Below are 26839 nucleotides of genomic sequence, written 5' to 3' on the forward strand. Positions count from 1 at the left end.
AAGTTTTTTGTGTTGCTCAACCCTTTTATATTGCACTATCCTATGTAGGTTGCGACCACATTTGTATCCTACTTGTTAAGTAGTTTTATTGAACGTGGCACAAATAATTGTTCCACTTGGGGGATCTGAAGCGCCTATGTGAGGGTAGCAGCTCGTATTTTGTGTGTAATATATGTGAGGGATCTTCTATGATTTTATGGGCCATTCTCAACATATTTGTAGTGTAACCTTCCAGAAAATGTAGGCAAGTCATTAGCCATAGTGGCCTTTTTCTTTTGGGGATTTTTTTGTGTGCATAGTATCAATGGATTTGTCAAATATTTTCTTCATTGTCGTGCTGTTGTACCTATGTACTGTGCTTTCTTCATCCCCTGAAGTATTTTGTAGTATGCCAAACCAAAACCGATTTTGAAGCTATTGTGTAGGTTTAAATTAATCTAGCATAATTTACCAGCATTTCTACTCTGCTAACCTAGGGTTAATTTTTTACCTTACGTTGCAGAAATTTAGGAAGGTTTTGCCAACAAAGCAGGCAACATCCTTTTCATACCAATTTATTAAAAATGAATGACCTATATTTACCTATTTTTTTTAATATATATATATATATATATATATATATATATATTTAAAAAAAAATTGTGTTTAATTTCTCCTCCTAGCGGGTTCTCGTCCTCCGCTGATTCTGCAGTCTCCCCCTCCCTACGCGGCCTCACCGAGGGAGGGTGGGGGGGACCAGAAGCAGCAGGCCCAGCAGAGGAAGAAAGGCCCTGCGGTGAAGGAAGAGAAGGACATGTATGATATTGTCAGCTCTCCAAACAAGGACTCCACCAAACTCACCCTCAAGCTGTCGCGGGTCAAGTCCAATGAGTCTGACCCCCCTGGTGAGTGCCTCCTTCATTCACTCATTTGCCTGTACGGTTAATGGAGATTAGAATTGGGCTTTGCTGTAGCTCTAGTAGGGCTAGTGGCTAGGAGACATAGGCCACAGGAGACGTTGTTGCGACACTATCTGTAATGACATAAGAAAGGCCTTTACGGCAATAAGAGAGGGTGAGAGAGATGGTTGCTTGTCCGTCGGCTATGGTAGTTGAGACTGTTTTTTTATTTTTATAATGTCCAACTTTGGATAACGTACAAGTTCTGTTTCGAGGATTGTCCATTTAGTGGAAGGCAAGTAATTTAACATTAGTAGCTAGTATTTATGTATCCATCACCCTTGTGCATCACTATGGACATTTTTGTCCATTTGGGCAAATTCTTCCTCTTCGTCTGCCCATGGCTGTGTTGGTGCATATGGCACAATTTCTTGTAACAAAGTCTCTCTCTTGACACATTTTGGAATTTGAAAAATAAAATTAAAAATAGATCAATAGAACACTGTGAAAACAATTTAATACCCTCTTAACACTTTGGTCGCCAGGCTTATATTCTTAATATACCATCCTCCGCCAGCTCTATTTGTCTATGGAGAAGTTCCCCTTCTTTGCAGGGCTATAACTTTTTAAATTGTATTGCTAAATTGACATTACTATGGCCCATTTAACATCAAGTATCTATTGTTCAGGGTGTAGCAACATTATACTTTTTCATTCACATATTCATACTAAAATACGGTCTAAAGTATAAGTATGTTTTTATCGTTTTCTGCAGCTTTCTCCAGAACGTGATTTATAGCCCCAAATGTATTATATTGATGATCAAATACAGTTTGATAGGAATCTGCGCGAGATAAAAAATTTCAAATGGACGTGCTTCTAGAAGTTACTACTGATCATCTGATGTTGACCGGATGGGGGGGGGGGGGTCGTTTATAATTTTGTGGCCAATGTTAGATGATTCATCTAGTGTGGGTGATATGATCATTAGAGCAGTTAGTATCGAACACGTTAAAAAATAACGCTGAATCTTACCGTAGCTTCCTCATAGCGTTGGGCGATGAGCGTGGAGCAGAAATATTCCTATTATGGGATGTAGAAATATGCGATCCATTTCCAGGTTGTATAATAGTATATACGTCCAAATCATGTTGTTTATCGAGTTATTGTTAACGGATTGCTATCCGTTGTGTCTAGCTCGAGTCCTGGGACTATTAGCGAGTGATCGGACCGAATTGAAATGAGCACCAGCTTCCATTTCCTGTTTCCGCTCTGGGCGATCCGCCGATCAGCCACCAGATGGCGCTCTTGAACCGTTGGAGAGCTGAGAGGGGATCAACAGTAGATCTCAAGTCTCCGGGGGAGAAATATGATTTCGATCACAGATTTTTGAAATATTGATATCAAAGACGTGGTACGACGTCTTTGGCAGAATGAGCATGGTGGGGAATGACGTGGTACAGCGTTTTTTTGGCGACCATAGTGTTAAAAAGACAATAATATCCACTTCCAAAAGACTTCTATAAAAACATTACAGATTCATATTTTCTTCTGCTTTTTTCTGCATAAATCTCTTGAACAACTTCAGCCCTGCTCAAAACTACCAAACATTCAATCATTTAGAGGATTTTAACCCGTTAAATGCCTGTTTGATTACTTGATGTCACCGTGTTTTTCCCTGTTAAAAGAAAAAACATCTTTTCCATATGACAAATGTTTGGTGGCTTGGATATATCGAGGATTATCCAAAATATTGACTTTGTATATTCACTGTGGAGAAAAATGGCTAGTGAATGTATGCACCTGGCTGGGGTCCTGTCACAAACTGTTTGTAGCTTGGATGTCTGCTCATTTAATTCCTGTGACAACCAAGGAGCAGGATGAAGAGGCGCTTCTCTGTGGAAGATGCTCTGGATCAAATCATGCGGCCTGTAACTCCCAGAGAGATGCAGGAAAGTGAAAAATCCACATCCTCAGGAGAGTCTGATGTGGACTTTGTGGTGGAGTCAGATCGTTCTGCTCCCTCTTCTTCCTCTCCTGACCTTTCCACTGAGAGTGGAGAGGAGGATCCTGCAACAGAATGGACTTCAAAAAGTGGTCAAATCTGGTTTTCCTACTAATGCAGAGGCTACCCACTATGTTCGTGCTGCCAGAGGTTTGATTCCTGGGCCGACACTGTACGCCATCACCAGGATTTGCAATGTGGAATCCTCTTGATTTATTTTTCACTGACATGACAAACCTGAATGGAAGACGTGCAGTGCGAAACTGGAGTGAAGTCGATGACACCATACATTGGACTCTTGATTTTGGCTGGTGTGTACAGGTCCAAGGGGAATCCACTTGCAGCATCTTGGATGACCAGTGACCACAGTGGACAATGCCATCTTCCGGGCTACCATGAAGCACACCAAATTCAGGCTAATGAACTCCACCCCTCCGGTTTGATGACGAGCTGAACAGACCTGCCCGTCTCAGAGAAGACAAGCTTGCCCCCATCCGCTCAATCTGGGATATGTGGACACATTGCCCCCCGATGCTCTTTAACCCTGGGAGAGATGTGTGTGTTGATGAGCAGCTTGTTGCTTTCAAAGGGAATTCTACAGGGGAGCTGATTAGGACCTCTCCTATACAGCATATTCACAAATGATCTGCCATGTCACGTGTCTTAAAAAATGCATCTATGGCTATGTATGCTGATTATACTACCATGTATGCATCAGCAGACAAGACTGAGGAGCTTAGCAAATTCCTCCAAAGTGAGTTGATCCTGGTAACGGATTGGGTTTCTGAAAACAAGTTAAAATTGAATATCTCAAAAATGAAGAGTGTTACTAGGCTCCAAGCATGCTTTAAAAATAATGATATCTTTACAAGGAGTGATGATTGAGCAGGATACTGAGGCCAAATGGTTTGGTGTCACACTTGACAAAACACTTTCATGGTCCACTCACATTAATAAGCTGGTTGCCAAAATGAGCAAAGTCATTTCAATCATTAGAAGGTGTGCCTATTTCTCACAGAAATGACAATGGTACAAGTAATACAATCCCTAGTCTCTTATCCCACCTTGACTACTGTCCAGCAGTCTGGTCTAGTGCCTCAAAACAAGAGCTTAACAAGATCCAACTGACTTAGAACAGAGCTGCCCACCTGGTTCAATGAGGGACAGTGGATTTTATTTTAAAAATAATTTTAAAATCGAATGTTGATTTAGAATTCGAATGCCAACGTAACGAATGAAGGTCTGAATGTTTGGGCTCAGCCCTATTTGTAGCATCATCCTCTTTGGTAGAAATATCAGAGTGCCTATAATATTTCAGCAAATGTACTTAATTCAAACATACTCTCTCTCACACATACACACTCTCTCACACACAGTAAGTGACACATACAGTGAGAACATAACAGAATAATAACCATCATTATCAGTTTATCACACAGCAAATGAGAACACTCTCTCTCTCTCTCTCTCTCTCTCTCTTCTCTCTTCTCTCTTCTCTCTCTTCTCTCTCTCTCTCTCTCTCGGACCGTTGCGATCTCAGACACATTGCCACACAGCATGCCTGGATGATTTATGAATGGAAATAGCGAATAAAAGAAATAACGATCCAATAACGTATATATCTACGTGGTTGGCGTTCAACGATTGGCGGACTAACACGTATTAAGGGGAGACACTGCAGGTGAATAGGGTAAATTTTTTTACTAATAGATATCACAATGAAACTTCCCCAGTTGATTACTTATATTAAGACAAGACTTTTTTGTATTACAAGTTTTCTGAAATTGAATGTTTAAATATGCAAATGAGGCATGATCTACTTAAATATGCACTAATTTGCATATAATTCCAGGACAGAAATCTGAACATTGGATAAAGCCATTTTCAAAATTATAGTTTCATTTTGTTGACATATTAGAGCCAAAGGTTATTACAGAGGGGATTTTGGATATCTCTTTTTATCACTCCATAAATCAGAAAATACTCCATTCAGTCAATTTTTATGGTAAAATTCCATATTTCGCCATGTTTTTAGGAATAAAATGTGATATAAATCAGGGTATGAATGCGATATCAACAAACCCTTCTGTAAATACCTTCAGAACATAGATATGAATAGAACTGGACGTTTTGGTGTATGTGAGTGCTACTGAAGTGGATATTTCTGGCTCAGAGTATGAGGAAAAACTCTTAAAACTCATTTTCGGGAAAACGCCTTCAAAGTTCTGTATTATAAAATGCCATACTTTTTTTTTTTAAACAGATATTTACAAACACAATACCTAATCAAACCATTAGTAATAGACAACCTAAACACATGCCTGATAACTGAATAATAATAATAATAATGATGTTATTGAACTGAACAGAACTACACACAGGCTACAAACAGTGTAGTACAGTGTAGTACCCCCTAATAGGCAAAAAATATTTGAATAGATATCACTATGAAACTTTCCCAATTTGTTATGTACATATAAACTAAGAAAAAATATATTGCAAGTTTTCTGAAATGTATGTTTATATATGCAAATGAGGCACTTCCCCATTAAATATGTGCACATTTATGCATGCAATAAGGCAAAATTATGTAAAATAAACAACTAAATGTGTGTTATTGACGTTTTATTGTCACTAGTTTCATAGAAGACATGTTTAGGAAGCAAAATATAACAAAATCAACAAAAAAAGTATATTTGACTATTCACCTGCAGTGTCTCGCCTTAAATCGTTGTTGGCGGCCATTGAGTTAAGAGGGTAGTAAATTAAACTGATAAAAAAAGAAATGTATCTTTGAGGATTGGCCATCGTAAACGTAACACTAGTTTGCTAGAGTTAGCCATAGAGCCACTCGTTTGCTAAAGTTAGCCATAGTTAGCAGCGTTAGCTAACACGTTACATGAGCTGACCACAGTAACATTAAGTCAGTGGTTAACACCACAAGGCTATTTGACACAGCACTGTCGAAATGCCATGGATCGTAATGATAATCAAGCCAGCTGGTGTTAATATTAAGGGCAACATGGTAGGCATGCTTAATAGTAATTTCTTTGAATATGGCCACCAGTGATGTCATTGGGGATATTGAATCCTTGTATTGTTAATTACAGCTCCATGAAATGATGTAGATGAAAGAATAGGGACTGCTACCTTATCACTTCATTGAGCTGTAATTATCACAACACACGCATTCATCACATCACTGGTGGCCATATTCAAAATTTGCTCAATAACTGCCCAACTAAATTAATTACTGTTTAGAGGTTTTTCTGTGAAGTGCCCCTTTAATGCTAAGGTTACACAAGATTAGCATTTTGCATTTTCGAATGATTTCGTTTGCAGGTCCAAGTTGAATGGCAACAGCGTTTTAGCTGGCATTTAGCGCCCGACGCTCAAAAGGTGTTTTCGTTGTCAAAAGTCCCTTGGAGCGTTGCCATAGTTGGGCGCGGATGTGTGCCCTAGACACCAACGTCCACGTTCACGTCACTGAAAAAATAAACAATTTTAACCGTTTATCGGTACTCGAGAAATTATAGAGTTGTTTTTTTTAGGATTTTAAACGTGGCAAACTAATCTTGTTTAGCTGTTTTCTCTATCTCTCCTCTCTCGTCTCTCTGTCTGCACGAGGAGCGGGGCTGTGCTTTTACACACTCGCGACTCGAGTCGCTCACACATGCACACACGCGCGCTCTGTTTATAGCTCTGTGCTTGCGACGAATACCTGCCTGCGCATGCTCGGGGCTAGATCCACAAAGAATGGATTGATTGAATGAAAGTTTTATTAACAGATTGCAGAATGGGTACAATACAGTACGGCTCAATACACACAATTGTTAAGGGGATGCAGACCAGAGAAAGACTTTCGTCTTGTTTACATCAGGGTCCCCCATTTTCCATTCATAATGAATTGTAAGTAAGGGTGCAACTTGGTCTGTGCAATCCATTCTTTGTGGATCTAGCCCTCAGTGTTGAATCCAGTGATGACATCGTTGTCGTCTGACCCTGCCTAGGCTTCTGGCAACGAGAGAGCTCAGGAGACAACGCATTGTCTAACCTGACTGACATTTTCACGAGTGAAAATGCAACGTTGTGTTTTCCTCTCGTGTAACCCTGGCCTAAATGTGAAGTGCTTTTATGTTGAGTGACTTTATAATGTACTGCATTTTGAGTGGCACTGCAGCGTCCAACTTTCTCAGTGGGTGGGGTCATTTATGTCAACATAACGTCTGTAATTATATGAGTGTTGTAAAAAATATCGAAAAATCGATGCATATCGATTCTGAATATTTAAAACGGTTTCAATACTCATTTCCCGAAATATCAATATTTAATTATTCATTAAAAATTGTATAAGGAAGTTGCATTGTTCATTTCAATACCTGTAATAGTACAGTAGTCCACACACACATGTGCTTTCAGTTAAGTCGGAATATGACTGTAATACAAACAGTTCAGTTTGTCAGGTACATGCAACACAGATTACAGTGTTTACATCTGTCTGCTTGAGAAAATACCATGTTCTGCAATAAAAATTATTGAAGTGAGATGAACAGTTATTTTTAAATGTGATTTAAAGATAAACAAAGGGTTTTAAAAGTGTTATATTTATCTTCTCTTATAGTACCAGAGAGAAGCTGAGGAGAATCAACCAGCAACAAAAGCCAAATTATTTTTAATTTTTTTTTACAGTTTAAGATTGAACCTTTTTCCCTGTGGTATCGAAATGGTATCTAATATCGATACTTTTCAAGGTATTGTATCGAAGTTCGAAATTCCAGTATCGTGACAACACTAAATTATATAGAGAATATAGAAAAGAGAGCAGCATTGTACAGGCCTGACTTGTTAGGAAGTGAGTGTTCATATTTGCACTAGTGCAAGTGGGGGAGAATTTGCATTCATTCATTTAAAATGTGTTTTCTTTTTACCAATTATTTCTCTTTCTCTTTTCATGTTGTGTTGATTACACCCTGTCCAAACCGCCTAGAACTATCAAATGAAGAAATAAAACCATTTAAAACATGTATAGCTAAACCACACCTCTTTGTATTGTCCCCATAGGTGAGATGCTGCAGGCCATTGATCAGAACTCGGACATGGAGGCAGAGCTGGCCTTCCAGCAGGTGCCTGTTCTGCAGCAGAACCTGGGAGCCAGACAGCAGCAGCAGCAGCAGCCAGGGGGTGCCAGCAGCCTCCACCCTCCCTCCTCCCCCTACGACGAGGCAGAGCTGGACGCCCTGGCTGAGATCGAGAGGATAGAGAGGGAGGCGGCCAGCGAGAAGTGCTCCAAGGAGGTGCAAGATAAAGGTGTGTAGTGTACTACTTATCATCAGGAATTGGCTTTATTTATTAATTTATTCATGCATGTGTTTTCTATGTACACTACCAGATACTCTATAAATGAGGCCCCAGGTTATGGGATTTATTGTTGCTCTTTCCTGTCTCTAGACAAGCCGCTGAAGAAGAGAAAGCAGGACTCGTTCCCTCAGGAACCGGGAGCAGGAGGCCCGGGTGGTCCTACCGGAGCCCCAGGCAGTGGATCGGCGGGAGGGGGCAACGCCGGCAAGCTGACCCCGCAAGAGGCCACGGCGGCTGGTAACGGAGCCAGCCGCCCTCCCCTCATGGTGAGCATCGACCTCCAGCAGGCAGGCAGAGCTGACGGCCAGCTAGACCCCTGTCTGGCAGCCCCTATACCCGCCCTCGAGGCACAGCGCTGGCCCGAAGAGCCGGCTAGTGGACCCGCTGCCGTGGAAGGCTCCGACACCGTTCTCCGGTTGAAACCAGACGGCCGGCCGGAAGTGATCAAGAATCGCATGGATAAACACGACGAGAGGCGGGAAGGTCGGGAAACGTCGAGACATCGGCCCGACGGGAAGCCTCCCTCGGATAGGCGGGGAGATGCGCCCAAGTCGTCTGGCCGCGGGGAGCATGGGAGCAGGGATAGAGACTGTGACCGAGAGAGAAGGCACCGAAGTGAAGCCGGAGGAGAGGTTCGAGATCGCCGGTCACCAGAGGATCGCTACAAAAATGACAGAGACAGAGAAAGGACTGGGTTCAGGTCTTCCTCCAGTGGCGATGTGGGTCATAGTAACAGCCAGCAGGATGGGCCCAGACTGGCATCCTCCGGTGCCGGAGCCAATCCTTTGGACGCCTTCCCTCCTCAGCTCCTGGGAGGGCAGAGCGGAGCGTTGAAGAACTTCCAGATCCCTAAGGTGATCTGGGCCGATCCAAACCCGATACCTACCTGATCATTGTACCGTCACTGCCTGCAATCTCACAAAACCAAATCACACAACTGCTCACTCGCCGATTTCTGCTTTGGTTTTGAATCATTGCCATCTTTATGTCTTTTGGTTATATCAGGGGTGGTTTTTAATTTATTGCTGTATTTTGTGGGACATTTATGAATTAGTGTAATGCAATTTAACCCTGGGAATACCTGGTAATGGGTTAATTCCACCTTTCTTTTGATATATTCCTGATTATAGCCAAAAGCAGTTTCCTTATGTCTTTGTTGCTGTAAAATACATTGGATACTAACATCATAATCACTGTAATCAAATATATATATATATATTTTGTATATGCTATAGAATCAGTTTGATCCATTGTCCATGATCCATACCCCATGGCATAAAACTTTTTTGAAAAACGCTTAAATCAACAACGTTCATAGATCAGAATACAGAGTGACAACAAGAACATTTATTTTGAAATGGAAAGTTAATCTCCAAATTGTCCTCTGCTCTTAGTCTCAGGTCAAGCGTGACAGGGACGGCAGCGTGCCAGCAGCGGAAGTGGAGTCGTGGGTCCAGCAGCCCATGGTGAAGCTGGAGAGGCTCGGGCTGGTGGAGGACTTCAAGAAGAGACCCAAACCTGTGGTGGTGCTGAAGAAGCTCTCCATAGACCAGATCCAGAGGATCATCAGGCACAGCAAGTCTGGCAAGAACAGGCTCTCGGGGAGGTCTGGAAAAAGTAAGACCACCTTATTCAGTTTTGAGACTTTACTTCCCGTTCTGCTGTTGTCATATTATTTTGCCCATACACACATACATTTGTAACAACTTATTATTATTATTATTATTATTATTATTATTATTATTATTATTATTATTATTATTATTATTATTATTATTATTATTATTATTATTATTATTTTTAAGTAATACATTTAGTTTTATTAATGTTAAACTAGTTGTCTTATGGGGACAAGAACCATGTGCAACATGTCAGAAATCAAAGCATTGGCAACAAAGCATTTTTTCTAGATGTACAGTATTTTAAGGCATTTCTGCTTTATTATATAGTTGTGTGGAGTGACAGTAAATATTGGCAGGGTGGGTGGGGGCATGCGACAAGGGTCTCTGGCCGGACTTGAACCTAGGACGGTGTGATCACAATGGTGCCTCACCTTCTAGCCCTCTTTAAACCTGTGTGCTGCTCCTCAGGCGGCATGGACCCTTCGGTTCTGAAGGACCTGCCTCCAGAGCTGCTGGCGGAGATCGAGTCCACCATGCCGCTCTGTGAGCGGGTCAAGATGAACAAGAGGAAGCGGAGCACCGTCAACGAGAAGCCCAAGTACGCCGAGGTCAGCTCCGATGAAGACTTCGACGCCAACGGAGAATGTAAGTGTCTTCAACAAAAAGGCCTAGATTTCCTCGCTGGGAGTTGACCACTGGAGCAGATTTTGTGTCACCCAGTATTTCTCAGGCCGTCGGCTGCTAGTCAATCTTCAAAGTCTTTGAAGCCATACAGAATGATGAGCTCTCCTTATGAATAACCCTTGGATGTTATTTCTATGGTCATTTTTTGTTATCACGCTAACGGAGTGATCTTTATAGATCACTAAATATTTTCAAAAGTAAGATAAAACGTACCGTAGCCTTTTAATACACTCTGCTGCTTGGACTCATTGCATCCAGACTGTGATTGTCTATTTTATGCAAATCTATGTAAATGATAGCTATTGTATTTACTGCTCTTATTCTGTCTTATGCTTTTATTTAGTCAGAAACCTGGTAATTGTCTTTTATAGATTTGAAATCTATCATAATCAATAAAAAATCTATTACAATCTTTAATTTTTTTGATTTTTTTAAAATATATATATATATGTATAATTATATATTTTAATGACTGAAATCTATGACATTTCAGAGATAAAAATGTCTGCTCATTTTATGCCTATATCTATTTTGTGTCTACATCACTGCTGTGAAGCACTGCAATTCTTGTATGAAAGGTGCTGTACAAATACATTTTTTTTTTATTATTGAAATCCTTGCCACCTGCTGCTCCTCCTTTGATGTGTAGCATTTTTCTACTTTACCTCTGTCCCCTCAGGTTGATTCATTGTTACTGTTTTATTGTGCTTGTATTTTATTAAGCTGAATTAAATTTTTCATTAAATTTCGGTTGTATGGTATTCTACTGACAACTTGTATGTGTATTGTGCTTTGTTATGTATATGTTGACATAATTCGTGCTTGCCGCCTTGGCCAGATCACCCTTGAAAAAGAGACCTCGATCTCAATGGGCCTCATTCACGAAGCGATATAAGAACAGATGTCCTCTTATTTTGTTCTTAACTAGCATTTTTTCTTATTTTGTTCTTACCTGGGATTCACCAATGTTTTCTTATTTTGGCTTTTCTCTTAGGCAAGACTAAATTCTAAGAGTGGTTGAGAGCACTCTTACCCAGATAAGAAACTCTTACCCTGATAAAAAAATGTTTTTAATAAAAGCCTACCATTGGTCAATTGCCCCCAAATATGACTTAAAAAACCCAGAACTTTTCAATAATAATTATTCTTGTGCGGCTGGGTGGCGCAGCGGACATTGCGCTCGTCACCAACGCAAGAGACACCGGGTTTGAATCCGGCTGTCGGCGTTGCCTCCGGCTTGGGCCGGCCGTCATACTAACTCAATTGGCAGAGTTAGCGGGTGGGAAGTCGAAGGGTGGTAGTCTGGTCGTTGTGAACACCGACTCCTACAGGTCGGTTTGGGTGCCTGCACAGCAAAGTCAGGAAAATGGCGGGGGCAGTGTGAGCCTCCTACAAGTTACTCCTCGCCAAATTAGAGTCCGTGCTGGCAGGTGAAAAGATGTGACAGGCTGCCTCCACATGTATCGGAGGGGACATGTGATGCAAGGCTTCTATCCTTGGGGGGCATATGCGAGCAACGATCAGGACAGGGGAGGGAGAATTGGCACGAGAGGTAAATTGGGATGGGGAGAAAAAAATCACAGAAAAGGGAGGAGGAATTTTTTTTTTTTTATTCTCTGTATTATTATTATAACTTATTGTGTGCGTTCTGCTTCTGAAATTGATTATATATTGCTGTTAGAACAGTTAGATGCTCTGGCCACCCAGGCCGTACGCATAGAATGCATATTTAGGGATCATCTAGATCTATTTGCAGAGCCAGATGAGTGGCTGCTTAACCGTTTCAGATTGCCAAGAGCGGCCCTTTTAGATGTATGCAATACTCTGGAGCCTCAACTCAGACACAACACACGCCGGTCAAATTCTATGCCTCCACACCTACAAGTTCTGATCGCACTCTGGGTTTTAGCCACAGGGACCTTTCAGAGAGATAGATGACAGGTCCGGTATTTCCCAACCTACTGCACGATTGGCTCTTGACAAGCACACAGTCGTTCAGTATTGAGAAAGCCTACTTTGCTGGAACGATTCATTTTGCACGTATGCGTGCTGCGGCAGGTGGCCAGAGCGCACAACTAGACGGTATAACTATGGAATATTCCACTATATAGCTACAATACATTTGAATCTGATCTAATTTTGATCCGTCGCTAAGCGCTCTAGCGCTACCTGTTGAATACAGGGATCTGCTCATGCAATGCAGACCCATGTTTTGCACACAGCTCTCGTATTATAATGAGCTTGCGTGTCTGTATGCAAAGAGAACGCACATTTCAGTTTAGAATGAGTGGGATTCATCATTCAACACACCTGGGTAAGAACAGATTTGGATGTTAAGAACGGGTTGATGAATGCGGCAGTGGCTTTTCTTATTTTTCTCTTAACAGACTGTTAAGAAAAAATATAAGAGAAATATATAAGAGCGTATTGGTGAATGAGGCCCAATTGGTTTTTATTTCTGGCTAAATAAAGGTTTGATGATTATTATTATTTTCTTGCTTCAAAAAAAGAATGGAGATTCTGATTCAGATTCCTATTTGAAAGCTTGTCTTGCCTGAGCTTTCTTCAAATCGGTTTCCATCTTCCAGCTGCGAGGAAGCGGCCGCGGCGAGACAAGGCTGACAAGGCCTGGGAGAGTGAGGAGAGGGAGCGCAGGGGGTCGGGGGAGCATCGGAAGAGCGTGGGGCAGCGAGAAGGCCGGCGAGGCTCGGGGAGTCGCTACCGGGACTCTTCTGACGAGGACTCACCGCCACCTACCATAAGCGATGGTAGGCGTCTATTCCATTAATATACATACTTCCATAACACTTATTTTTTTTCTTTTTTTGAGGAATACATTTTTAAATGTATCACCTGTTATGATGTTCATGTTTTCCTGATCACATCCCTGATCAGCTACGCCTCCGTTTCCATTGAGTGCCAGTGTTTAGATTCTAAAAGGGTCTTCATCAAGTTTACAAATACAAGTAGAGTCCATACAGCAGTGGCAGCTCTCACTGGGGTTTAGACCAGGGTTTCAGCTAGAAAAGTTTGGTACTGGTCCAGTGGGTCCACGTGTCCGGGAATATTTCAATGTCCCAGACAAATGAGAGACAATCCGGTCAAATATTATCTGTGTTTATTGAGCTTATGTCAATAATGTTATACCTGATGCTCAATCGTCAATCAAGACAGTAATGTAATAATTAACATGACATTGTGTTTTCTCTGTCTGCACTGCAGCAGCTCTCGAGTGTTTGGGTCCATGTAGCACAACAGTTGGCTAGCCACATCATATCAATAGTAATAATTAACGTTACATTATCTCCACTCATGGAACAGTAGATTTCTTGAGAAAAGTGTGTTTTGGTACAGCCAGGAGTACGAAACATTTCTTTCACTTTTTGGTAAAGCTAAGGTCACTGTATTCCAATGCACCAAACTTTTTGTGGTAACATTACTATTCATAGAATATTCCTGACTCTCTCATGCTCCAACTTCCACTGTTTTGTTTGTTTTCCTGCTGCTCACAGACACACATGCCTCAGGCGGCCGGGTAGCACAGCGGACTAAGCGTATGTCTACCACCGCAGAGACACTGGTATCGAATCCGGCTGTCCACAGTGCCTCCGGCTTGGCCGGGCGTCAAACTGGCACAATTGGCAGTGTCAGCGGGAGGGAAGCCGGTGGGTGGTAATCTGGTCGTTGTAAACAGCGACTCCTACAGGTCGGTCAGGGTGCCTGCACTGCGAGGGAGGGAAATGGTGAAGGTAGTGTGACCTCCCACACGTTACACTTCACCAATGAGAGTCCTCGCTGCCAGGTGAAAAGAGGCTGCTGGCTGTCTCCTAAGTATCGGAGGAAGCATGTGATAGACTTCACGGCTCCCTAGACCGACCAGTTGGGGGCACATGCGTGCAACAACCAGGAAGGGGAGGGGGGAATTGGCATAACGACTAAATTGGGATGGTAGGAAAAATACAGAAAAATAATTTTCAGAGACTTCGGTTTGAGCTAGATTTCTGTTTCAGTGGCGAAAGCATGCATTTTTACTGGACGTACGTAAAGAATAAAAGAATGAAGGAGAAAGATAAAACCCTCAGGGGCATGTCTCATGGTTCCCCTGGCAAGACAACAGAAGACACAAGAAATACAAATACAAAATACATGAGCCATACAGCTGCATTTAACCTACACCCCCCACCCCCCTCCTCAGTTGCCAGAAGAATGAAGATGAAGGAGAAGCAGAAGAAGAGGAAAGCATACGAACCCAAGATGACCCCTGAGGAGTTGATGGACTCGTCAACGTTTAAGAGGTTCTTGACGAGTATCGACAACATACTGGAGAACCTGGAGGACGTGGACTTCAGTGTCATGGGTAAGTTATTGCATAGCAGACGCACGGCTACTTATTAGATTCTCTGTGATGCGAGCAGAGGGCAGTGCGGAACAGCCTGATCTCCACTCCAAGTGGAATTGGTTCTGAACCGAATGGGTGAAATGCTTTAGTAGATTAGACCTGAAGTAGATTAGATGTGATCTGTAGCTGCTGGATGTTTGTATGAATAAAGCGAAGCAATTACCTTAATCGTCCATGTATTTGTGTTGTTCATTTATTATAACTTATTATATTTTCAGAAGATGATGACGAGATCCCTCAGGAACTGTTGCTAGGCAAACACCAGCTGCACGAGCTGGGTAGTGAGTCAGCCAAGATCAAGGCCATGGGCATCTGCAGCAGAGTAAGACTAGAACCTTGGCATTCATCACATTATCAGTTTGGTTGATTGCGTATTGGCATATTGTCAATAGTTAAACAAAAATATTTAAAATACTGTTTTACAAAGTTAGATTCCCAATCCCTTTGCTGATGATTAACATTGAAATAATGTAATTTAGATCCCTGATTTGTAAAGCAACTTGTTGTTTTCCTTTTGTAGATCCAACCAGATAAGCTGGTGAAGCTGTTGAACATTTTGGAGAAGAACATCCAGGATGGGGCCAGGCTCACCACCTTGATGAACCATGTAAGTCCTTCTCCAATTTCCTATGTTGGAAATACTGGAAACAATCCTAACCATTGGCACTTATTGTTATATTGATTAGTTCAATAGATAATTTAATTTGAAAACCTCTCCAACTGTACTTTCTAAAGTGTGGTTTAGGCCCCCCCTCATGATAAGCGTATTAGTCTGGTTTTTAGTCTGGGCCCTTGGGCCTGGAAAAGTCATGGAAAATTATACATGTCCAAAATGTTTTAGAAATGTCATGGAAATATGTTGATAATCCTGTTTTCACCTGGTGGTCAAATGATACATGTCAAGCTTGGCTTTGGGTAGATCTAGCTAGCATTGAAGGAATGATAACCCAAATAACATATTACTAGATTGCTTAAAGGAAAACTCCAACATTTTGGGAAATTAGCTTATTTGCCATCTACCCTGGAGTTAGACAAGAAGATACAATGGGGGAAATAAGTATTGAACACATCAACATTTTGTTCAGTAAATGTATTTCCAATGAGCGTATTCAAGCGAAATTTGCACCAGACTTTGGTATTAACTCAAGAAATCCAGACAAGAAATCTAAACATTAAAGTCCATATGTAAATAAAGTTATGTGTAATAAAGTGGAATGAAACAGGAAAAAAGTATTGGACACACTAAGAAAAGAACAGTACACCACAGCAAGGAAAGGCAAGGAACTATCTGAAAACCAAAACTAATTAGGAGGCAACTCTACCTCCTATCTATGCTAATAATGTCAACTGGGTTAGAATATATTGATGGGCTATAAAATGTTTTTTTTTGTTACCAAGGTGCCACACAAGAAACATCAAATGATGGGTAAAAGCAAAGAGCTCTCGAGACCTTCACAAACAGATTGTTGCAAATCATGAAAATAGAATGTGCTAAAGATGTATTTCACAACTTCAGAATCTTCCAGTAAGCACTAGGGGTGTAACGGTACACAGAAGCCACGGTTCGGTACGTACCTCGGTATTGGGGTCACGGTTCGGTACGACAGAAATTTTTTTTTTATAATAATTATATATATGATATTATATTTATGATAATAATTATTATTAAATAGAATAATTTTCTATAGGCTTGCCGTGGTAGTCAGTGATACTGGTGTCATTCTGTGTTCAGGCATCCACTTGCCTACTGCCCCTTTAACAACTTATCCTTGCGCATCCTTAAGTTTCAGTTTCACTTCCAGAGAGAATTAACTTCACGACGAGACTGAATACTAGAGAACAGATGACATGTTACTTACAACAATGGGAGAGGATTATTTGGATTTAAACACAGTGGAGCTCAGATGATCTGTCCGGAAAAGTATATATATTTTTTTTAATTTGATTGTGCCTGTGAGTCTGGCGGGGGAGAATGTTGATGTGTTTGTTGGCGCGTGTGTGTGTGTCTTTCCATTGGTTTCATTTGGTTAACGTTATTGAGCGAACAAGAAAACGACCCTGCAACTGTTCCAATGTAAATGTGCCTTTCTCGTGCACTTTCGCCGCTCTGAACTGAAGTCGGAGAGGGAGGGATGCGGAGCGTTTTGCGCGCGCTCCCGACTGCGTGTGTGTGTTTCCCCACGCACGCCGTGTGTGTGGGGTGCTCTGTGTCCCTCTCTCTCCCTCTCTGTCTCTCTGTCTCTCTCTCTCCCTCTCTCTCGCTCGCTCGTCACAGTCTGTATCCCGACTGACGGTGTGCCGCGCGCTGTTCTCGCATGTGCGACTGGTGTGTTTGCGCTGAGGCGTATTCGCCGTATGGCGCGCGTACCGCACCGTGATGGCCATACCGTAAATTCGCGGGACGAATACACGTACCGTTACACCCCTAGTAAGCACCATTGGGGGCATTATCCATAAGTGGAAGCAACATCACTCCATCATCAACCAGCCATGCACAGGTGCTCCTCGCAGAATTTCTGATCAGGGAGTCAGAAGGATACTTAGAAGAGTAGCCAGAGAGCCATGGACCACTAGGAAAGAGCTCCAGAAAGACTTGGAGGCAGCAGGTAAAACTGTTACTGAAAGGACCATAGCTCCCCAACCTCCAACATTATTTTTGGTCAGCCCAATTAAGAAATGTACTGTCATGGTCGTTGGGAAGACGGGACTCACAGTGGTTTCAGTTAGAAGCTAAATTTGTTGACCCGTTACCATTGGACTCTCTCATATTTATAAAACAATTTAAAAAGATAAGAAACATAGGTAATTGCTTCACTGTTTTTAACACACTATGTGCTTGGAAGGACTGCTCAAAAAAACTGGGTATCACCAATTGTACCTCCATATACTCTCCTATCTATCACAATCCTGATCTAGATAAACATCTAAGATCAATTAATATACTCAAATGGGCTCAGTTGGGGATAAGTCAATTCAAAGACCTGTTTCATACAAATATGCAGTTAAAATCATTGTTTAGCTTCTTGTCCAGCAGGGATATTAAGAGATAATACAAATGCTAAATTCAGGGTTATACAAATGAGTTTTACACTTTTGCTGATCAAATTCCATGACTTATTTTATGAATAGTGCAATTTCCATGACCTATATTTGGCGATGTTGATGTTGAATTGATGCATTTCATGGTTACATAGTAGATTATAATGTCCCAGACTTTATTTCATCCAGCTACAACAATCACACAGTGACTTAAACTTAAACAGAATATGCCATCCCAAATACTGATTTCTTTAAATATTTACAAATGAGAAACATTATACACATATTGAGAAGAGAAAATAAACTAAGACTAGAATTACATGAAATAGAAGAAATACTAATGTCATCGACCACAATTAAAGGTAAAATTAGTGAATTTTATGACATCTTCTCCAAAGAATGTCACTCATCTTTTTTGCCTTTGTTGAGGATCTGGGAGACAGACCTAACCATGAAATTTGAAGAAAATACATGGCTAAATATTTGTGATAGAATACGCTTTCCATTTACAAGTAACAAAATCAAAGAAGCTAATTTTAAATGTATCCATAAATTGTATTTAACTCTAATAAAAATGCATAAAATGTCTAGAGATAATTCAATAAACTGTCCTAGATGCAAAACTAACGAAGGAACATTTCTACACATTTTTTGGCACTGTGATAAACTAAAACGATTCTGGAATTGTATTCATTCATTTACAAAATCTGTATTAGAAACGGAATTTGACTTGTCTCCATGTGCCTATTTACTTAATGAATTGCCAGAGATCCAGATGGATCCAAAAAAATATAGACTGCTGATTGTTATAACATACTTTGCCAAGAAATGTATTCTCCTGTTTTGGAAAAATGACTCTTCGCCCACTTTTGAGATGTTTCAAGATCAGATATCCCAGCTTCTTCCATTGGAGAGATTGACCTTGGAGGAGCGCGGCCGGGGGTGGATGTTCCGGGACCTTTGGTCTCCGCTGTTTTCTCGATTGAGCAGAGGGGCTGTTGATTGATACGGCTAGTGGCGGTATGTGAATATATCCGCATGCTGTCGCTGGCCGTGTCGATTGGTGGTTTTGCTGTTTGGTTGGGGGAGGGGTGGGGGCCGGGGATCTTGGGATGTCTATCCCCGGTTGTGTATTTTTTGGAGGTGGGTTTCCCTAGTGGAAGAAGTTGTACAACAGACGCGTAAGAGGCCTGTCTGTTGTATAACAATGATGTTGTTGTTGTCATTGTTGTTAATATTAATTATTGTTTATTTAAAAATACGTATGATAAAAAATTAACAGTGTAAACAATATCATTAACTATGAGAAAAGCAAACAAGACGCGGTCTCGGACTGGTGGGGGCCCCTGATTCGAGGTCTTGGTGAGTCGGAGTGTTAAAGAGGCATGATGCTCTGGCTCGCTGGGGCGCCGGATTTGGGGTCCTCACGGGGTAGGGACCTTGGTTGTCGATACTGGAGATGACGGGTGCTCAAGTAATCTCGCCTTATGGTACATACATGTGGGTATATGCATGTATATATACGTATGTGTGTATATATATATATATATTCTTATTAATTTATATATTTAATTTATACATGACTATTTTATTTTTCATTATTCTGATTTAACTGATGGTCTTGTCATTGTCGTTATTATTATTATTATTATTATTATTATTATTATTATTATTATTATTATTATTATTATTATTATTATTATTATTATTATTATTATTACTGTTATTGTCCTGTGATGTCTTGTTTATTAGTATTGTTATTGTATTGTATTGTCTTGTTTCATGTTGAAAAAGGAAAATAAAGAAAAACTAAAAAAAAAAAAAAAAAAAAAAGGACCATAGGCAATGCACTCCACCGCCATGGCCTCTGTGCGCGCTCAGCCCGCAAGACTCCACTACTGAAGAAAAGACATGTTGAAGCTTGTTTAAAGTTTGCCAAACAACATTTGGACAAGCCAGTGAACTACTGGGAGCATGTACTCTGGTCAGATGAGACCAAAATGTTACTTTCTGGCTGTCACACAACACACCATGTTTGGAGGAGAAATGGCACTGCACATTACCTGAATAACATTATACCAACAGTGAAGTTTGGAGGTGGAAGTATAATGGTGTGGGGCTGCTTCTCCTCTCATCGTACTGGCAGACTTCATATCATTAAAGGAACAATGAATGGAGCCATGTACAGAGAAATTCTTGAGAGGAACCTGCTGCCATTCACCAGGATGCTGAGGATGAGACGTGGGCGGACCTTCCAGCAGGACAACGATCTAAAGCAAACCGCAAAGGAAACTTGCAGTTGATTTCAGAGAAAGAAAATCAACTTGTTGGAATGGCCCAGTCAATCACCTGACTTAAGCCCAATTGAACATTTCAGATCCAGATTCACAAGAGGCCCCCCCGCAATCTTCAAGATTGAAAGACAATCTGTGTAGAGGAATGGGCCAAAATCATACCTGTAACTGAGGGGTACAATTCCCTGACTGTATTGTTAGATATGGTATTTAATACCACTACCTCTTGTACTTTAACTTCTGGCCATCCAGTACATGATATATATATGATGAACACTTTCCCACCTGATGAAACGAAGTCCACACAAATGTACAAATCGAATATTTAATATAGCAAAAGGTATATACAACGTTCACTTGTTTACACTTATGATTTGAAATATGCACTTGTATGGCAAATGAGTATTCGTAGGTAAATCAACATTGAATGTCCAATCTCTGGTTACGCAGGGAGTAAGTATACAACCTGGATATTTAGGAACTATAGCGATGGTACCTAAATGATTATAGCTGGATACACTAAGGGGGGGGGGGGGGGTCCCGCTGGTTGTAAGACCGTAGGAGGGGGGGGTTAGAGAAGCCGCTGGCGGTATCCCATCTGGCCGACGATTTCTTGGGAGAATTCAAAGTCTTGAACACGGTGCCCACAGAACCTCGGTCCGCAGACGAATACAGCTGGACCCTCTGGTGGACGGTAGCTGCCGGTCCACAACGGAGAGACGTGAGGCGACCTCACTGGTGTAGAGCGCCGTCTCACCTGGAGTCCTCTCCGGGGGGTAGTTCCAACACTCCGCAGTGTTGGCCGTTATCCATGGAATAATCAAAGCACCCAAAGCATAATCCAAGCCGTGGAAGGCTCGCCGTCGTCCGGGTAGAGTAATCCAATATACAGGTCCAGTCGCCCTGGCCCGGAGCTCCTCGGATGCAAGCACCACTAGGGGTCTGCCCAGCCTGGTTAAGCGTCCAGATAACGTCAGGAACGATGGGGGTACTGACAACTTTATAACTCTAACCGAACGATGCACCATACATAAATAGACTATTATTAGCTTAATAGAATACGTCCAACTCGACGGTATAGTGCCAAACTATGACTATTCAACTATTAATCCACACGATATCTCAATGCCTATTCTGAGGCCAAGTAGGCCTTACTACACCACACGTGCGTCGTGGGTGAGGCTTCGCGTCTGTCACTCTGTTGGAGGGTAAAGAACTGGACTAAAAAGGAAGTTCTACTTTACTTGCGCCATATATATATGCGCTATGAACAAATAGTACCATTCGTATTTCGCCAGACGTATTCCTACGCGGAACCGGGGCTTACCACGACATGTTGGGCGGCACGATTGAACTTGAACCTAGGGGTATGGCAACCTGGCGCCAGGTTCTCGTCCAATGGTAGAATGAAACTATTATGGGCTGTTTAGTAGACTAAAGGGATATTCAGTGCATATTGTACAAGGAATATACAGGGGATATCAAACGATATACAAACACCATTTAAATATATATATATAAATAAATATATATATTCGGTTTAATCTGATCCTTCACAACAATACCTAAATAATGCGGGTGATTAGTTACATCATACAGAAAGCGTCATTGAAGCTGTCATTACAAACAAAGGCTTCTCCACTAAGTATTGAATTAATTTCAGTTAGTGTGTTCAATACTTTTTTCCTATATCATTCCACTTTATTACACATAACTTTATTTATGTATGGCCTTTAATGTTTAGATTCAGTCTGGATTCCCTGAGTTAATACCAAAGTCTGGTGAAAATTTCACTTGAATGGCCACATTGGAAATATATTTACGGGACAAAATGCTGATGTGTTCAATACTTATTTACCCCATTGTACATACTTTTTTCTTCTCTGCATGCAGTAGGAGTAGGAAGACGTGCACCATTAGCCTAGCTTAGCGTCAATCACTGGAAGTAGGTTCCTCTATTAGCCTAGTTCCCAAAGTCTTCCTACTCCTACTGCATGCACAGAGAAGAGAAAAAGGTATGCATCTTCTTGTCTAACTCCAGGGTTCCCAAAATGTTGGAGTATTAAGATACATACCTTTTTCTTCTCTGTGCATGCAGTAGGAGTAGGAAGACGTGCACCGTTAGCCTAGCTTAGCGTCAGTCACTGGAAGTAGGTTCCTCCATTAGCCTAGTTCCCAACGTCTTCCTACTCCTATTGTGGGGCGGCGTGGCTCAGGGGTAGAGCGGGTCGTCCAATGATCGAAGGGTTGGTGGTTTGAATCCCGCTCAAGCCCATGTCCATCCCACTGCCGTTGTGTCCTTGGGCAAGACACTTAACCTACTTGCCTCGTATGAATGTGTATGCATGCATGTGAATGAATGTTGGTGGTGGTCGGAGGGGCCGTAGGCGATGATTATTCGCCACGCTTCCGTGAGTCTGCCTCAGGGCAGCTCTGGCTGCAATTGCAGCTTACCACCACCGGGATGACTGTGTATGAACGAACAATGGACTCTGTGAAGCGCTCTGGGGTCACTGGGGTGTCACGAAGAGCGCTATATAAATCCAATCCATTATTATTATTATTATTACTGCATGCACAGAGAAGAAACATTTATGTATCTTCTTGTCTAACTCCAGGGTAGATGGCAAATAAGTTAATTTCCCAAAATGTTGGAGTGTTCCTTTAAGTCACTGTGTGATTGTTGTAGCTGGATGAAATAAAGTCTGGGACATTATAATCTACTATGTAACCATGAAATGCATCAATTCAACATCAACATCGCCAAATATAGGTCATGGAAATTGCACTATTCATAAAATAAGTCATGGAATTTGATCAGCAAAAGTGTAAAACTCATTTGTATAACCCTGAATTTAGCATTTGTATTATCTCTTAATATCCCTGCTGGACAAGAAGCTAAACAAAGTCTTTGTGTTGCCCTCTCCTTCCACAGGAGCACGATGCAGAGGATGAGGAGAAGTTGTGGAGAGATCTGATCATGGAGAGAGTCACCAAGTCTGCCGACGCCTGTCTGACTGCCCTCCACATCATGACCTCAACCCACATGCCTAAGGCTGTCTACATTGAGGACGTAATAGAAAGAGTGCTACAGTACACAAAGTTCCATCTACAGAATACCTTGTACCCACAGTACGACCCCGTCTACAGAGTTGACCCGCACAGAGGTGAATATAGCACTAATATTGACCAGTGAATGTATGCCTAACCTACCAAACTACACTGCACGGCAGGGTCTCTCACAGAGGGATATGATCTGTCATCACCCAGTCATTCTGCTCAGTAGTCGCTGGAATGTAAACAGTGTCAGTTGGTGTCCTGTCCTGTCATACCATCAGGGGAACATAGACAAACATACCCTGTAACTCCAGAGGGAGTGCTGCAGTCTCCCGTCTGTCATGTCTGACTACATTAAGCTAGTTTGTCAGCCTCTTTATCGCTAGGATCCCACTAGGCTTTGTATGCATGAAGGATTAGCCTAGTACTAACCCAGTGATTGTTCCCGGATGTTGAGAGGACGCTGGCGTGTTTATCGCCGCTTCTCACACTGTGGAAAAGTGTTTTTGTGTGTGTAATCAATGCCTACTTTTACTGCAAGTAGCAAGGATTCATTATTTAATCGTTTCCAATCGTAACAATAAACCTTGAATCTGCTAACAGTCTGAAGATTGCACTATTTTGACTGGAGTACTCACCCAACTCTTAGCTGCCCGGTCAGCTGTTAGCCCTATAGCTCTGCTGCTACTGTAGCTTGCTTGCTAACAAGCTAACCACCTGCGGTGCTAGCGGTCTTTTGAGGACATCCAAAGCTCCTCGACTTGCCTGATCGGATGCCACGCCATTGGGACTTCCTACAACTTCTCTCCCTGGGCTGCCTTTCACTCCTGGCTATACTGCTAGCTGTAACTGCGACCGGAGGATGGACGCCTCTTCCCCGGCTTGCGGCCCTGTTAGCTAGCCGGCACTCCTCCGCTACTGCCATGGTAATTTTTTCGAATACTCCATACCGCAACTTCCGAACCTCTTCTGTCATTCCACACCAAACTGCATCGTTGTCATTAAGTCTCTGGGGCTCCTTCGTCACCCTTGCTACAGGCACAGAGCCTCCCGACACAAGTTTGCCACGTGCAGTCCTACAAGGTAGCTCTCTCCAAGGCCAAAACTAGGGATGTCCGATATTATCGGCCTACCGATATTATCGGCCGATATCGGCATTAAAAAGTGATTTATTTTTTTAAACATTTCTATAACCTTTATTTACCCAGGCAAGCAAGTAAGAGAAAATTCTCATTTTATTTATTGTCAAAAGTATGCATAATGTTGTGTTAATTCCACAACAAGAGATATGTAATGTTAATTACCTGAAATTATAAAAAAAATTGGGGGGGGAAACCCTGCATATATCGGTATCGGTTGATATCGGTATCGGAAATTAAGAGTTGGACAATATCGGTATATCGGTATCGGTAAAAAAGCCAATATCGAGCATCCCTAGCCAAAACACACTACTATTCCACCCTCATCGGTAACCAGCAAAACCACCCCAGGACACTATTCTCCACCATCAACCGGCTACACCGCCCCCTCGACCCCCCCCCCCCCCCCCCCCCCGCCCATCTGGTGCCCACGACCTCTGCTCCGGGTTCCTGGTTTTCTTCCAGGACAAGGTTAACACCATCTACCAGCAGCTTGTGGTGCCCTCCTCCTCCCCTTCACTTGCACTTCCTCCTCCGTGTGTCCCCCCCCAATGCAGCCTCTCCTCCTTCTCCCCGGTGGATAGTCCTCAAGCTTCGGCCAAAGCCTCCACCTGTTCACTCGACCCCATGCCTACTACCCTGGTCAAGATCTGCATCCTTGCTCTCTGCCCCACCATGGTCAATATTATCAACTCCTCACTTAAATCTGGTCTTGTCCCCTCCTGCTTCAAAACAGCCTCTGTCACTCCCATCCTCAAGAAGCCCAGCCTTGACCCAGACGAGCTCAACAACTACCGCCCGATCTCCAACCTTCTTTTCCTTAGTAAAATCTTGGAAAGAGCAGTGGCCGACCCAACTCCATCATATTATGTCCAACCATGAGCTCTATGAGCCTTTTCAATCCGGCTTCAGAACTCCCCACAGCACAGAGACCGCCCTCATCAAAATTACCAACGACCTCCTCCTTGCTGCTGACTCTGGCCACATCAGCATCCTCATCTTCCTGGACCTTTCTGCAGCCTTCGATACAGTTTACCATTCCATCCTCCTCAACCGCCTATCCGACCACCTTGGCATCACTGGCTCAATACTCTCCTGGTTTCAAAACTGTGGCCACCATTGGCAATTCCAGTTCCACCCCGGCCCCAGTCAACCAAGGCGTACCCCAAGGTTCTGTACTTGGCCCAATTCTCTTCACCATCTACATGCTCCTCCTCGGTCAGATCATCCGCCACCATGACCTCAGTTTCCACTCCTACGCCGACGACACACAACTATACCTCTTAGGGATGGGTACCGAATTCGGTACTTTTAAAGGTACTTACTGAAACACGTCGGTACTACCGAGTATCGATTCACGTGAGATACCGTTGTCGGTATAAAAAAATTAACTTTTTTTAATTATTATTATTCTTAACACATCCAGCGCCAAAAACGCTGTCCAGCGTTATTGCCCGCCATGCGTTGTCTGCCAAGATCGCTGTACAGCGTTTTTTAGATCAATATTTCATTTTTTCGCCATGGCATTCATAATTCATCCACCCACCCCCGGTGCCCCAGCTGGACCCTAGATGTAAATGGCAACGGCTCAATACCGCCGCCTGGTGGATGGTCGGGCGAGTTACACTCACAAAAACAGGAAGTGCCATCGGTGCATCAAGGAAAGTCCTCCGGCAGTCACATCTCGTTACGGGACTCCCGACAGACACTATAGTACATATGGATTAAACTTAATAATCGATATGATTTTGTCGTTTATTGCACCATACAAACCGGAAATGGACCTAGGCGATCGGTGTCGTATAATTGGGATCTTTCACCGCCAGTCTCATTGGCCCACGGTAAGGGGAATATAACGTTATTTTCAGCTCGATTGTGCGTTTCCTTGTTTGTAATCTGTCTGATCAATATATCCACCCAACCTACATAAAGCCGTTACTGATGATCAAGGAATTATAAACGACCCCCTCCCCCTTTCCTTCACGCATGATGAAGCATAATGTATACCGATCATATACATTTGAATTTCTTTATATAGCGTGTATGGGAAAGAAACGGCAATCGATAATCTATCATTATGCGTTTGGGCCTATAACTAGCGTTTTTGGAATTACAGCAGAAAAGATTAAAAACATACTTATATTCTAGAAGGTATTAACACAACAATGTATGAATGAAAAAGTATAACGTTCCCACATCCTGAACGATAGATAATCGATGTTGAATGGGCCATAGTAATGTCAATATAGCAATACAATTAAAAAAGTGATAGCCCTGCAAAGAAGGTAAACATCTCCATAGGCTTACAGCGGTGGCAGAGAGGGGTATGAGATGGGCATACTGCCCGGCGGGCAATGTGTTAAA

General features: G+C 42.3%; 1 protein-coding gene across 5 annotated transcripts in view; it reads left to right on the plus strand.

The window, feature by feature from the left end:
- LOC311241000 (nipped-B-like protein A) overlaps nucleotides 1-26839 on the plus strand; it is a 143976-nt gene that overhangs the window by 37928 nt on the left and 79209 nt on the right. For 2 of the 5 annotated variants that reach the window (XM_084329645.1, XM_084329646.1), the window contains exons 10-19: nucleotides 663-884; nucleotides 7945-8190; nucleotides 8332-9095; nucleotides 9636-9858; nucleotides 10332-10508; nucleotides 13136-13315; nucleotides 14743-14904; nucleotides 15165-15268; nucleotides 15467-15553; nucleotides 23215-23446. In XM_084329645.1, the coding sequence (XP_084185771.1) occupies nucleotides 663-884; nucleotides 7945-8190; nucleotides 8332-9095; nucleotides 9636-9858; nucleotides 10332-10508; nucleotides 13136-13315; nucleotides 14743-14904; nucleotides 15165-15268; nucleotides 15467-15553; nucleotides 23215-23446 (2397 nt within the window). The remainder of the gene's footprint in view (nucleotides 1-662; nucleotides 885-7944; nucleotides 8191-8331; nucleotides 9096-9635; nucleotides 9859-10331; nucleotides 10509-13135; nucleotides 13316-14742; nucleotides 14905-15164; nucleotides 15269-15466; nucleotides 15554-23214; nucleotides 23447-26839) is intronic. The other 3 variants (XM_084329647.1, XM_084329649.1, XM_084329648.1) reach the window with 2 other exon arrangements.

This window comes from Notolepis coatsorum (genome assembly GCF_963971535.1).
Source record: "Notolepis coatsorum genome assembly, chromosome: 1".
Classification (NCBI taxonomy): domain Eukaryota; kingdom Metazoa; phylum Chordata; class Actinopteri; order Aulopiformes; family Paralepididae; genus Notolepis; species Notolepis coatsorum.